The 16,327-nt window shown below is 34.3% G+C and overlaps 1 protein-coding gene across 1 annotated transcript; it reads left to right on the top strand.

Moving 5' to 3' along the window:
- Window positions 1-394: 394 nt before the first annotated feature.
- LOC127727097 (Krueppel-like factor 4) lies at window positions 395-3,419 on the top strand. Its single transcript, XM_052234510.1, has 2 exons — window positions 395-590; window positions 1,274-3,419. The coding sequence occupies exons 1-2, from the start codon at window positions 513-515 to the stop codon at window positions 2,459-2,461; spliced, it is 1,266 nt and encodes a 421-aa protein (XP_052090470.1). The 5' UTR covers window positions 395-512; the 3' UTR covers window positions 2,462-3,419.
- Window positions 3,420-16,327: the final 12,908 nt, after the last annotated feature.

Below are 16,327 nucleotides of genomic sequence, written 5' to 3'. Positions count from 1 at the left end.
TTTTAGATTACTAATTATAATACCAAGTGATGCTCAGCGAAAAATGAGGATGTGTATTGCATCGTAGGAATTCGACAATCTCCGTTTGTTCACCTGTTTATGAATTAGGTCATGCATTAATCGGGACAGAAAGTTTTCTTGTTTGGTACAGCGTTAACTGGTTGTAATCAAATATATAAAATCTTATAAAATATTGATCAATATTATTTATTATATTTTTTTTCAACTTTTGTAATCGATGAGGAAATAAAATATTTCCGCCGTCTCTGTGTTGTGTTTCGTGTGGGACAGAACTGTATTGACTACAAGGTAAAGTTATAGGTTTATATAGGTATCTATAAATACTTCCTTGAATGTGATTGGCTGAGCAGTATTTTGACGGAAACCTTGTAAAACTGTATAAAGTTAACTATATGTATCAGTATTATTCATTCTAAATATTAATCCGTTGTTGACATAATTTGATTAAGAGTTAAATGTGAGGACAAACTAAGATCAATTAAAACTTCAAAATGTTGTGTGATCGAATGGAATCAGGAAACTTTAATTCAAAAAGTTTATATGAAGAAAACTTCGAAAAGTTGACAAATGTAAGTATAATTTACACTTAAGACAATATTATAACTTGCATAATGTAGCAGTGAATACCTATTATATTATGTGTTTGGAAAAGTTTTTTGAGGACCTAAAAACGACATGATGTCGATTTTATTCAAACTCAAATGCAGCTTGGATATCACATGTATTTTTTTCACGTGCGATAAAAATGATAATCCTCAACCTAATCTGTTTTACATAAGAATCTTCTGTAACATTCACGCTTACCGGATTAACATGTAACATTATATTGTCTCCTACATAACGAAAATATCTATTATATATCATCTAATTAATTAAAATGAATAGTGTAATGCGATTTCAGTTCATTATTGCGTGTTCTTTAAACCCCCTTACTTAACGGTATAAAATGAAAGTCTCTTATAGCTGATTCATTATACGAAGAGACACCAAGGAGGCTGTATATAGGCATTATCATGGACTTGTTCGATTTCGATTCACAGGTAAAAGATAGGCTTGTTAGTTTGTAGTGATGAAGTTATTTCTATAATTTTCTATCGTTCTATTAAAAATTTACATAGAGAAAAGATTATCAGACAACTGATAACCACTTTCTTCAGGGGAGCATCATACTTGTGTATTTAAATCATTAACCTTGCATCAATCTTATTGTGACATACAGTGTGTATAATTATTAAATGTTTTATCCTTTCAGAATTGGTGCGACGTCGAGAGTTTAGCCTTGATGTACCAAGACAACACACCATACGAAAGTAGTATGCTTCATGTCATTGACCAGATGCAGTGCAGTTCAGCATCTCCAGTTTCTAATGTAAATTCAACATCTACCGAACAGTGCAATCTAGTTTTCGGAAAACAAGATTTGTGTTCAGCGAACCTATGTATTGATACACAAGAAACGATTGAGGATTTATTAGACTTTGACTTTATTCTTTCAAATAGTATTGAGAACAATTCATTGTACCCAGAAGACAACGAATCAAAAGTGAAGCGTGAGCCTATGTCGTCATCACAAGATCCACTTCCAGATTTTCATTCTACATTTATGGACATTCCTGATATTAAGTTTGACAATTGTATGAACAATAACAACTCGTTAGAAATGGAAAATGTAAAAAGTGACTTTACTAAACCAATTGTTCCTAAACAAGAGTATACAGCTAGTTCATGTAGTACATATATGCACAATACAAATACCACCATGACTGTTCCACAATCTCACTGTAACGTCGTTAGTCCTTCATCACCTCATCAGATGCGATATTCTATAAGTATTCCAGGCAATTTATCACCTCCTTCATCACCAGAATTAGGTAGTGTTGAGGACCACATGAAGCTGCCGTTGATGATGTCACAAACACACAATCAAATGTCATCTTACCACCTACCACACTCACAGTCCGTTCAACAAGTACATTCACCACAAACGCATATGTATCTGATGTCTGGTCATCCGTTTATGGCCAAAATGTCACAACAGCCACAGATGATGCCACATCAAATGGTAACGCCACCGTCTTCGCCACAGTTAGTTGATCTTCTTCTTCCACAACAGACGATGGAACCAGGGACCATACAACCAAAGCGAAGAGGTCGTCGCACCTGGGGACGCAAACGACAGACGAGTCATACATGCACCCATCCTGGTTGTAGCAAAACTTACACCAAAAGTTCACATTTAAAGGCTCATTTGCGTACCCATACCGGTGAAAAGCCGTATCATTGTACATGGAAAGGCTGTGGATGGAAATTTGCTAGATCAGACGAACTCACTCGCCATTATCGTAAACATACTGGTGATCGTCCATTCCAGTGCCATCTTTGCGAACGCGCCTTCTCAAGAAGCGACCACTTGTCACTCCACATGAAGAGGCATATTTAACAACGCAAAGAGGACTTAAAAATGGTCAAGAACTTATATATGACATTTATATTGACTGTAATAATATTTTTATATGTCGTATGATGTCAGTATGTTAAGACCATACCAATCCGACCAGTGTTGTGCTGGCCGAGAACTATAGTGGTATGGTGTACCTTGCCGAAAGTCGTGGCTGGTCCGTTTCGGTCAAGGCGAAAAAAGTCCAAGTTGGTCTAAAGAGGGTTAACTCTCAATGTAAAATTCTCATGTTAAAAACATGTAAAAGGTTTTGTGACCAGTCTTGAATACAAGTGCTATTAAAGACAACTATGCAATGTCAAAAAAGTTTGTAATGAAATGCAAGAATGTGACAAACAACGAAAGTTATTTATTGTTATTTAACTGTCGTGTTAATGTTAAAACAATGGACAAGTGCAATTATACTAAGTGCCTATACATATTTTATTTTGTATTGTTCATTAATTTCTTTATAAATTAAAGTTCTGAATTATACAAATGAATTTTTCAGAAAGAAAGATTTAATCTTGACATGCAACGTTTGCGACTGGTTTCAATTATGTAGACCCGATTTCAGGTCATATATGTATACCTTTGTAATCAGAAATTAAACAGTCAAATATATAAGGATAATACTAGTAGACCAGCTAATTATGATGATTTCATCCACCGCAGGAGTCGGTACTTAATAATTAAAATCAAACAATTGATTAAAAGATCTTTCTAGGGTTAATTATTTTTGTTATATTATTAACTTTGGTGCTTTTTATTGTTAAATTATTTGATATTATTTGTACTTGTATATATTATGCCCCCCTTACCTAGTCAACGGTGTTCACAGTTGTTCAAGTGCCATATACTATAAGTATAATATATTTAGCAAGCCTGTCAGGTCAGCATGGTCTGACTCTTACAGGTCTGTTAACACCTTATATATAATAAATATGTTTAAAACTTACAATTTGTTTGTTTCACTATAGATATTTTAGTCTTGAAGGTTTGGTTAAATACCAGCGGTTAATGTTTAATGTATATTCTGGAAGATTAAAATGTACACCTTTTTATCATGTTTAGCATTCTCAGTTTTATCAAATCTGCATTGTTTCTGAGGATATGAATAAAAAGACGACCGGGGTAAACACAAATGAGACAACAACGCATTGATAAAAAAAAAATCTAGACTGAGACAAATAGAACTGGTCTTTATACAGAGACAAATAGAACTGGTCTTTATACTGAGACAAATAGAACTGGTCTTTCTGCAGACAAATAGAACTGGTCTTTATACTGAGACAAATAGAACTGGTCTTTCTGCAGACAAATAGAACTGGTCTTTATACAGAGACAAATAGAACTGGTCTTTATACAGAGACAAATAGAACTGGTCTTTATACTGAGACAAATATAACTGGTCTTTATACTGAGACAAATAGAACTGGTCTTTATACTGAGACAAATAGAACTGGTCTTTATACTGAGACAAATAGAACTGGTCTTTATACTGAGACAAATATAGCTGGTCTTTATACTGAGACAAATAGAACTGCTCTTTATACTGAGACAAATAGAACTGCTCTTTATACTGAGACAAATAGAACTGGTCTTTATACTGAGATAAATAGAACTGGTCTTTATACTGAGACAAATAGAACTGGTCTTTATACTGAGACAAATAGAACTGGTCTTTATACTGAGACGAGTAGAATTGGTCTTTATACTGAGATAAATAGAACTGGTCTTTATACTGAGATAAATAGAACTGGTCTTTATACTGAGACAAATAGAACTGGTCTTTATACTGAGACAAATAGAACTGGTCTTTATACTGAGACACGTGATCATGATGGGTGGCTGCTTAACGTGCAGCGGCAAATTAATATGCATATTCCGGACGAGAACATGTTAATGTAATATGAATATTTATACTGAGACACATAATACGAGTCTATATACAGAGACAAATAGAACTTGCCTATACAATGAGACGCAGAAAAAGAGTTTATATACCGAGAGACATCTATAAAGGGGATATATATGAGACAGATCTAGACAAAGGGTATGTATACTGAGATAAACTGAGAAACGGGAGACAAGGCATAGAAACTGAGACACAAAGAAGGGTTGAGACACAGATATATGATCTAGTATCTGAAACAACGGGGAAAGGTCTATACACAAAGACGCAGAAAAGGGGTTTATGTATTGAGACACAAAAAGGGTCTATTTACTGAGACTTATAGAGAAAAGGTTTATATTACTGAGACACTGAGAAAAAGTTTATATACTGATAGAAAGAGACAAAGTTTATATTTACTCGGATACAGTTGAAAGGGTTGATAAACTGAGACACTGAGAACTTAAAAAAGTTTAAATCAGAATTTTGGGTCCTCAATGCTCTGCAACTTCGTACATTCTTTGGCCTTTTTAACTTTTGTAGACGAAACGCGCGTCTGTCGTACACAAATTGAATCTTGGTATCCATGATGAGTTTATTTGTATATTTAGACAGAAAAGGGGATCGATATATACCGAGACATAGACAAAGGGATCTATATACTGAAACACAGAAAAAAAGGTCTTAATATACCGAGACACGGGAAAATGTCTATATACACCGAGACCCAGAAAAAGGGATCTTTATACTGAAACACAGAGAAAAGGTCTATATATACCGAGACATAGAAAAAAGGTCTATATATACCGAGACATAGAAAAAAGGTCTATATATACCGAGACATAGAAAAAAGGTCTATATATACCGAGACATAGAATATATACCGAGACACAGAAAAAAAGGTCTACATATACTGAGACCCAGTGAAAGGCTCTATATACCAAGACAAACGGAACCTTTACAATGAGAGAAAGATGGAATAAGATATCAAAAGATGCTGGATAGACACATAAATGAAAATATATATTTACAATTTTGTTTCCCATTTTACGTACATTTTATAGTTATACCGTGATTAATAACGTTGAGTAATGGTCAATTTCTATCATATATTCTTAGATGAGAAATGGATAAAAATAAGCCCCCAACAGGTAATCATGGTGACGACAAGGTGTAACATTGTTTTTGTCAATCGAATAACTACACCAGTTTTAACCGATATTCTAGTATTAACTCATTTTTAGCCCGATTTGAACAATTCACCAATGCAAGAGAGTAATTTTGGCTCCAAATATAATGAGCTTTAGGATCATCACTTAATACAGTGCTGATATCTCGACGACTTTAAAACATCCCCCTCTCTCTCTCGTATTTGCTTGTCGGTTATAAGTTGGTCTGGTGAAGCTGAATACAAAGATGACCTTCAATTGTATGGTATTCTTATTGTTTGTTCTAACCGTGTTGAATTGAAAAAAAATGTTGACTTTTCTGAAAACGACAGAAGCAGGTTATTCAAATAAAAATAATAAAAGTGATTTTGATCTGATGTCTGACTTATGACAGTTTTTTTTTTAAATCACAATATTGGGGGTTTTTGTTTGCAGTTACACTTCTATTCCAATTCGAAAACCAAAATTGCTTGCAATTCCAAACAAGATTACACGCGTTGTCGCGTTGAGCATACCCTAACTCGTAATTTAAGTATAGGAAAAAAGGAGGTATGTGCCTGAAAAATCCGAAAATACAAATACGTTGCGACTCATCACTGTTGCGCTGCTGACTAAATGGGACGCCATTCTGTTTAGTAGTATGGGAGAAATGAGTGACGAAACGAACAATTTTAAGTTCGCTCAACATATTGAAAAATTCTTAGTATCGGCAGACAGAAAATACACATCTGACAGAAGTCGTTACAATTCATCACTATTAAGTTGCTGTCCAAATCTGAAGGCATTCTGTTTAGAAGTTTCTCATGCAGAAAGTTGTGACGAAAATATTTGTTGGCCGACAAACAGACGGACGGACAAATTGGTGAAAGGACAAGGTGATTACAATATAGCCCTTGGGATATAATACGAAGTCAAATTTGTATATGTACATCTACTAGTATGTGTTACTAGTCCATCGTAAACCATATCAGGATATAGTTATGATATTATACATCAGTATATATTTTCATTATAAAATTTAGACGAATATATTTACTATTTTTTCGAAATTGTCTGAAAAAGACTATTAGCCAGTTAATAGTGTCAAAAACTATTTACTGGAAATGAACAATGTACATTATAAAGGCACAAGTTGAAAGTTTTTTTATTTTGTCTCTTGTCCATTACACGTTTTGCCTGATCACTCGTCGTTATGGAGATATTAGGTAAGAAAAAGACAGATGTTACTGGGTATCAAATTGATTGACTTTTACACATTCTCAGGTTCCGATAATGCCAGACTTCATTTTGCCATCTATTACTTTTGTTTATGCATGGCTTTTCAAGCCATAATATTGCAGCATATTGTTGAAGAATAGATAATGCATGGAAAAAATTTTCACACTGATGTTTCATAATATTCAGTGCACGGATTAAACAGTATAAGGGGGATAACACCATATTAGAATTTAAAATACAAGTCCTAAAGCATATGACTTCGGAGCGATATTTCTTTTCTATTTGTTTTCTGATATTTGTATTTTTTTTTTTACTATTTTCTATTTCTCATTTACTTCTTGTTGATTTTACTGTCAATGTGAATTAAAAACGAAAATATCATGGCAGCATGAAAACCACAGAATGCGAAAGTCGTATGTTATAGGACTTAAGCATTAATGCGTTCACAAATTTTCCTACAGAAGCTTAAAAAATAAAGTTAAGTCTAGAAAGAAAATTCCATCAAGTGAAACTTTTTTTTATTCAGGTGATTAATTTAGTTCTTTACAATATTTTATCCTTATCAGTGCTATTTCAATGATTGATTTCGTTTTGCGTAGCTTTCAGTGGCAAATATATGACGGTATGATCAGGAAGATAACAAATATAGCCAGTTTACTCTGTATTTCATTCATTCACGCTGTCAAAATAAAAAAGTTTATGAAATCTATAGAAATTTGAATATTAATAAAAGTTGCTAAATCCTAGGGTAAAGATTTTTTTAACAAATGTACATATAACCGTATTATGGAAATGTTAGCAATAGCCTTGTAAAGACATTGAAGACCATCTTGGTATATTATTGCAACATATCTTTTTTTGTTTTGCATCTTACCAAAATGAATTAATAAGGTTCAGCACATTTTTATTTCAGACGTAATTTTTTTTCTTGTTCAGCATGTGTATAAAAATAAGGAGATGTGGTACGATTGATAATGAGAAAACTATCCACCAAAGTTCAAATGAAGTGGATGTAAGCAAGTATAGGCAACCGTACGGCCTTCAACAATGAGAAAAACCCATACCGTATAGTCGGCTAAAAAAGGCCCCGACATGAGAAATATGAAACAATTCAATTGAGAAAACTAACGGCCTAGTTTATAACAAAACAATTTACGAAAAACAATTATGACAGACATGAACCAACGAAAACCACTGAACTACAGGCTCCTGACTTGGGACAGGCACATAAAGAATGTGGCGGGGTTAAACATGTTTGTGAGCGCTCAACTCCCCCTAACCTGGGACAGTGGTGTAACAGAACAACATAAAAACAAACTATAAAAATCAGTTGAAAAAGGCTTAACTCATCAGATCGATACAAAGAAAAACATCAAACAAAAACACATACCGGACGTGGCAGGGTATATATCCATCCCTCATCCCTAACAACAAAAAAGACACTAAGTACAGATCTGAGAGTTCTCGCAGTTACTGACAGCTAGTTCAAAGCCAATAACAACTAATAAAAAAATCGTGTATCTAAGACTAAAATATCAATCAGTATACACATCCAACATCCAAGGGGCCTCGGTGGCCGAGTGGTCTAAGTAGTCGAACTACTGTATCACTAGACAGTCAACACTGAGGTTGAGAGTTCGAATCCCACACGGGACAGGTGCACTTGACTCCAATCTTAATTGACTAGGGTTGTCAGTTTTCCAACAGAAGGTCAATGGTTCTCTCCGGCTTCCTCCACCAATATAAACAGACCACCACGAAATAGCACAATAGTGTTGAAAGTGCAATTAAACACCAATCAATCAATCAATCAATCCAACACCCAATGGATTTAGTGTAAAAACAGTCAGAGAAAAACATGACCTTCTGCATTGCCAAAATATAGGTATCGACAGATTGTAGTACCGTGAAAGTACATATATGTGTAATATTTAGTATGGTTTTAATTTACTGATAACAAAATCAATATTTATACCAATAAAAAACAATATTCAAAGATTTAATTACAGGGTTGAATAGGTATGTCCCTTTACTATGGATAAATACTCAAATTTCTCAATATTGCAGTTTTGAGTCACCTTTCAACATTTATATATAATGTGGTTACATGATAAAAAATAAATCATGATACTATACCAAAACCCGGAAGTACTCGCTAACGCTGTTATACAATAATACAGTCTAAAAGAAAATTGATTTTTTTAAATGGTCTTTGATACAAATATATTCGGGGGGAATTGGTCTTACTACTAGTACCTATGTTACAATAAACCAAGGATGTAAAGTTCTGCAAAGTGTGTCAATTAAGATGAAGGGCTGGAAATTTGATATGTCACTGAGAAAAGGGAGTATGTTGACTGGGAGGGAGATAAACCTTGCATGCCACTGTTAGATGCCTCAATAAGTAATTACATGTTTTGTACAAGCATTCCTCTCCGATCACGCGGAATTAAATTTAGGTTCCCATTCCCACCGGACAGGGCTGCGAATGTTTGCACCCCACACAGTCAAACGGATGCTTAACATAAGTCTTAATGTCTTAAAGTCTTTAGACGTCCAAGTGACCATATTTCAATACTCAGGTCAACACCAAGAAAAGTTGTTCACAGACACATTTGAATGGTTCATATGTATTTTAATAGGAAGTTAACTGTTTTACCAGTTAAACAAGTTTTTGTTATGTATCATTATTGAATTCATACATGTTTTTTGATTCTACAAGTTTTTCCAGTTCTCTTCGAATTATATAATTTCTATTTTCTCCTGCGGATTTGGAACAGCGGCTTTGTAATAAGATTAATCTTAAAAATAACACTTTTCTGTAATCTGATATTGTATTATGATTTAACTCACGTGAGCTTCTTACATGATGTTGATAGTCTATAGTCAAACTCGTTTTACAGATTATTGTTGCAGGAAAAGTACAAATAATACGTTTATACGTGTCATAAAGGTATTGATCCTCCAGGGGCGTATCCAGCCATTTTTAAAAGGGGGGTTCCCAACCCAGGATAAAAGAGGGGGGGGGGGGGGGGGGGGTTCCAACCATATGTCTCCATTCAAAAGCATTGATCGTCAAAAAAAAGGGGGGTTTCAACCCCGGGATCCCCCCCCCCCCTGGATCCGCCACTGTCCTCCACAATGATTTCTCCATGAAAATCAAAGTATGATGAACTGCGTATGCACTTAGCACCATGCGTAATGATGTGTTTAAAACGGAATTATTTTAAAGAATTTACGACAATTCCTTTGAAGGAATTTATTTGCAAATATAGCCCTTCTGATAGTGACCACACTTCCTTACAAACCACTATTTTCGGTTCCGATTAAGCTCCAGTCCATTGTTCAATTTATTACTTTCGTTTATGCGTGTCGTTTCTAGCAATACGGCAGCAAATGGTTGAAAAATAGAGAATGAAAAATTGAATCGCCGGACAAGAAGAGTGAATAATTACAGAGCAAAGTCTTCATGTATAAGGAAATATTTCCCTTTGAAACCATCTTATTGGCGGAATTGGCATAGACATACATGAAAAGGGGTATATAAGGAAGTCTGTCCAGTATATTGGGATCATTTAATTAACATATGACATCGGCGATATTTTCTGTTTCTATTTGCCACACAGTGCGGGAAATATAGAAATACCAGTCGTGAGTTCTGGCGTCCGCCCGTCTGTCCGGTGTTGTCAGCACTATCCGGTGTACAATTCTTGCCAGATTTTAAGGCATTCATATTGAAGGAATATATCAGAAATGTCTCCGACGAGTTCAAAAATCAGTTCTGATCAACTATTTAAAAAAAAAAAGATATGCCACTTTGAAATGTAAATTATATGGAAATTTTTAATTGTGAGCGATTTTAAAACTACATTTCAGGTAGGATTGTTATAAACCCAAAAGATATACATCAGCAATGCCTGGGACGATTTCGAAAATCAGCGTTGATCAACTATTTGTACAGGAGTTATGTCTCTTGGACATGGAATTTATATAGAAAAATGCGTAGCTAGCAATCACAAGCCTACATTTCTTATCAGAAATTTATATCATAGGTTTATATCAGCTAAATTTGACGAGCTCGAATATCAGTGCCGATCAAGGATTTTGACCATTATTATGTCCATCTGAAATGTAATTTATATTGAACATTGCATTGTAAGCACTCTCACATGTACCTTTCTTGTTGGATTTTTATGAAATGTATATCAAAGGTTAATATCATGAAAGACTTCGAAGAGTTCGAGTAGTTATGCTCCTTGGAAATATAACTTATATAAAAAATAACATTGTTAGCAATTGCAGGCCTACATTTCTTGAAGAATATTCATGGAAAAGTTTTTAAAAAAGAAGAAAAATTGTTTTAAAGTTGTTGCCTTTGGACAGATGAAATATGTGCGTCTCGTGGAGTTGGGTTGCGGAGTGAGGATGGAATGCTATTCTTTTATTTTCAGATATTAACTTTTTATCTATTTTGCTATTTTCAATTTTTTATTTTCTATTTTCTGTTTTTGCAATCAATGTGAATGAAAAATGAAAATATCAGAATGAAAACTGAAAAACCAATGCGAGGTCATATGTTATTTGACTCAACAGTAATGATCAAATTAACAGGTTTTTGTTATGTATTATTATTGAGTTCATAGGTGTTTTGTGTCATGTTCTTCACGTTTTTCCAGGTCTCACTATATTATTTAATATCTATTTTTCCCCTGCAGCTTTGGAAAGGTAAGCTTCTTATATGTAATAAGATTAATCTTATAACTAATACTTAACTGTAAGCTGATATTGTATCATGATAAAGTTTACTCACGTGAGCTTCTTACATGATGTTGTCTATAGCCAAACTCATTTTACATATTTTTGTCCTGTTATGTATTTGGTGCAGGAAAAAAATATACAAATAATACGTGTATTCATAAAGGTGTAGACCCTCTGTGAATAGTTAGTTTGGCCATGACAATCAAAGTTTGATGAACTGCGTTTTATTGTACTAGATATAACCATGCATTATGGTGTTTTAAGTGGAATTAAGTGAATCAAACCTTTTCTTGTAAGACCAGTTTATTACGGGATAATTATGAAGAATTTACGACATGACTTCTAAAGTAATTTATTTGCAATATATCCTTTCGAAAACACTACCACACATTCAGACACTTTTTTGTTTATTTATTCAAAACCTGTTGAAGAATAAACGACAGAGAAATCGTGCCACGCTCACACTATCCATAGCTGTTGGCAGTATAGGGAGGTGAGCACTATTTGGCTCCCACTAACCCTAGCTGTTGGCAGAATGGGAAAGATGAGCTTTATTCGGCTCACACTAGCCCTAGGTGGTGACAGTATGAAAAATGTGAGCTTTCATCGGAACAAACTAGCCCTAGCTGTTGGCAGTATGGGGAAATTAGGCTTTATTTGGCTCACACTATCTCTAGCTGTTGACTGTATGGGAAAGGTGAGATGTATTTGGTTCACACTAGGCCTAGCTGTTGGCAGTATGGGGGAGGTAAGCTTTATTTCGCTCACACTAGCCTTAGCTGTTGGCAGTATGGGGAAGTTGAGCTTTTGGCTCCCATTAGTTCTAGCTTATGACAGTATGGGGAAGTTAAGCTTTATTTGGCTCTCACTAGCCCTAGCTGTTGGCAGTAAGGGGAAGTTAAGATTAATTTGGCTCCCACTAGCCCTAGCTGTTGGCAGTATGGGGAAGTTCAGCTCTATCGGGATCACACTAGCCCTAGCTACTGGCAGTATTGGGAAATTAAGATTTATTTGGCTCCCACTAGCCCTAGCTGTTGACAGTATTGGGTATGGGGAAGTTATGCTTTATTTGGCTCACACTAGCCCTAGCTGTTGACAGTATGTGTAAGGTGAGCTTTATTCGGATCACACTAGCCCTAGATGTTGGCTTATGGTGAAGTTAAGCTTTATTTGGCTCACACTAGCCCTAGCTGTTGTCAGTATGTGTAAGTGAGCTTTATTCGGATCACACTACCCCTAGCTGTGGAGTGTGGGGAAGTTAAGCTTTATTTGGCTCACACTAGCCCTAGCTGTTGTCAGTATGTGTAAGTGAGCTTTATTCGGATCATATTAGTCCTAGCTGTGGAGTATGGGGAAGTTAAGCTTTATTTGGCTCACACTAGCCCTAGCTGTTGTCAATATGTGTAAGTGAGCTTTATTTGGCTCACACTAGCCCTAGCTGTTGACAGTATGGGAAAGTTCAGATTTGTTTGGATTACAATAGCCCTAGCTGTTGACTGTATAGTAAAGGTGAGCTTTATTTGGCTCACACTAGCTCTCTGTTGACAGTATGGAGGAGTTAAGCTTTGTTTGGATCACAATAGCCCTAGCTGTTGACTGTATGGTAAATGTGAGCTTTATTTGGCTCACACTATAGCTCTAGATAGTTGTCAGTATAGGAAAGAGGAGCTATTATTTGGCTCACACTAGCCCAAGCTGTTGGCAGTATGTGTATGGTGAGCTTTATTTGGCTCACACTAGCTATAGCTGTTTACAGTATAGGTAAAATGAGTTTTATGGGGCTCAAACAAGCCCCCAGCTGTTGGCAGTATGAGTAAGGTGAGCTTTATTTGACTCACACTAGACTTATCTGTTGCCAGTATTTGAAAGGCGAGATAAAAATTTTAGAATAAAGAAACTTGCAAGGAACTTACGTTGCATAATGAATGTTTGTTAATTTCCAGGAAATATTTAGTTTTTACTGAAAATTCTTCAGCATTGAACAAAATACTCCTAATGATCTTGCTACTTTTCAATTAAGATAATTTTGTTGAAGATTTTATTTTTGAAGATTTTTTCTGAATTATATGTTTTGAATAGAAATCATCCTCAACAATTGTTACGTATTCTAAAGTCAGTCCTACCAAACCAAAGAGATTGGTTTAAAAGTTTCAGAGCATAATTTGTTAGAGTATTCTTTGCTGAAATATGTCTTCAATTTCATAGGTTGTGTCCGTCATCTTTTACAGCTTATACACCTGACAGTACTTGTCTCTGCTCATTGTTAAATTTGTGACAGAAGGTAATCACGCTCTGGTCCTTAGTTGTTCCATGGCAATGTGTCAATCTTCTTATTTTCAAACTAATAAAAAGGTATGAATAAGAAGGTGTACTTTTTAAAGAAACTAAATGAGCTTTAGATTTATTTATTTTTTAAATTTAAGCTTTTCTATATAAAGAAAAATGATGTCCGATTAATATTCTTCCTTTTTTAGTAATATTGGCCATTTCGGATTATGATTCGACAAGGCTGTGTCAAAACACCGTTCCATCATATAAAGTTGACAAAATTTTTTTTTTTCTTTTTATTACTTTACTGAACATCAGTTAATTACGTACATTTCGTTCTCCTGTTAGTCTGCTCAATCATATTATTTAAGATTTTTTAAGGAATTAAAAATTGAACCAAACTGACTTCTTAAAAAAGTTCGCCAAAGTTGGTTCAATGATTTTTTTTTAAATTACAGAGACATGAACGAAGGATGTGTAATAACGAAAGATACACTGGCTATATGGGCTAATTGATCTATCTAAATTGAAAAAAAATATACTGTATTTATAAAGATAAGCGTGAAAATATTGAATATATAACAAGACAGGTTGTCATTGTGCCACTATAATTGAAAGTAAAAATTTTCCAAGATAATTGATGTTAGCTGTACAAAGGGAGATAACTAAAGTTTTGCCAGAAGATGATTATCACAACTTTTGTTGATCAAAAAATCAATTCTCTCTCTGTGCATGAACAGCTATTTGAAGTATCTAGTTACAAGTAAATTATTATTATCCCCCGCCGTGAGTTATGCCCCTTGGATTTGTATATTAGATGGAAAATCAAGATTCAAAGTATCCTCGTAAATACATTTGATAGTTATAATGATGAACACATGATGCCATCAACCAGCAAGCTTGGTCGCCACTGTTAATTAAAAAAAGATTAAAAGACCAATCCACCCATCCACTTCATATCCAAAATGTATTCCGATTATCCAGAAAGAGATCCTTTTGGTGATAATGGATGGCTGTTTAACGTCCAGTGGCAAAAACAATCATTATGCAGTTTCAAAATAGTTTTCTCTACAAAAAAAAAAAAAAAAAAAAAAAAGTTTTCTCTACCCTCAGCCTCTACCTCTCTGTTGACGGAATAGGCGTTGCCAAACATGATTGGGTTGGTGGTCAAGAAGGAAGTATTGCCTATTATTATATTACACATCTTAGATCGCTATCAAACATTTGCCAACGTTAATAGAATAAAAATTTGACAAAAACTATATAAACTTCTAGCAATGATTTAAAACAAAAATGCCTTTGTGAAATTTCAAAGTCTCGTTTATTTTATACTTTACTAAACGAAGCGATGAATATTATTTTGAAATCGCGGATAACTTGTGTTCCTTAAAATATTCCTTTTGTCAATAAATGTACGCACACAGTGAAAGTAATATTGCATTACCTCCCCTTGGTCAAATCTTGAAAATATAATTTCAGTATTTAGAATTTTTTTTTAAATTTGTTTATATATTTATTTGTTTGTTCGTTTGTTTGTTTGTTTGTTTGTTGTTATATTTTCTTCAACCCGGTATGGAAAAACTAAATGTTTTAATTGCTGTCAGATTTTATTGATCATATATAGGACTAACATATTATATGTTACTGTAATGGTCCCCGAGTATACTTAGAGAGAAATTTTGATGCATCAAAAATTCCGAAAACAAAAAAAATATATAAATTTCTATTGAACTAGCTCAATAACCTCTAGTATTGATTTTTCAACATGAAAAGCTTTATCGCTCTCAATTACGAAACAAATAAATATCCCTCGGAGATGAGATCATACGATCATTGAGCTGCTAAATCAATAAAAAATCAAATTAGAACGACTACCACTAATTTTGTTATTATGATTTTTAAATAACATAAACAGTATAAATGTTTGCATTTGAATTTGTTTATCTCTACATGTACACATGTTTCAAATTCAAGGGCTCTTAATTTTGCAATAGCATTCAAACTTTCTACTTTTCTTTCATTTCGCTTCAATTAAACGTAACTTCTAAGGTAAGCAAGATCGTCTCAAAACAATAATTAAGTATACATCATTGTTTTCTATTTCAAAACATGGTGGAAAATTGAAAGCCAAATTTTTTTTTTATTGTTTTCCTCAAACGGAAGGGTGGCAGAATGTGTGTTACTGGTTTTACGAAGACTGAAGTGATTTAAACAGAAAGGACTTTGACACACTGATTTAAAAAAAATACTTTGGCACACTTATTGCCTATTGAAACTAGAAGAATTCCAGAAGATAAGGTGTAGAATTTCTGCTCTTTTTAATTAAACGGGTCAGGTTTTCAATAAAGTGGAGATTTTTTAAATAAATTTTAGCACTAGTATGAGCACACTGGTGCGTCGTTCAATGTGTACTTGTTTTCTCGTGTGAGCGTCGTTCAATGTGTACTTGTTTTCTCGTGTGAGCGTCGTTCAATGTGTACTTGTTTTCTCGTGTGAGCGTCGTTCAATGTGTACTTGTTTTCTCGTGTGAAGCAGAATAATCAACGCGTTATTACAAAACAT

The sequence above is a fragment of the Mytilus californianus genome, unplaced genomic scaffold, assembly GCF_021869535.1.
Source record: "Mytilus californianus isolate M0D057914Y unplaced genomic scaffold, xbMytCali1.0.p SCAF_19, whole genome shotgun sequence".
Taxonomy (NCBI): domain Eukaryota; kingdom Metazoa; phylum Mollusca; class Bivalvia; order Mytilida; family Mytilidae; genus Mytilus; species Mytilus californianus.
Note: the sequence above shows the minus strand (reverse complement) of the source record. Positions and strands in the feature narration are given on the sequence as shown.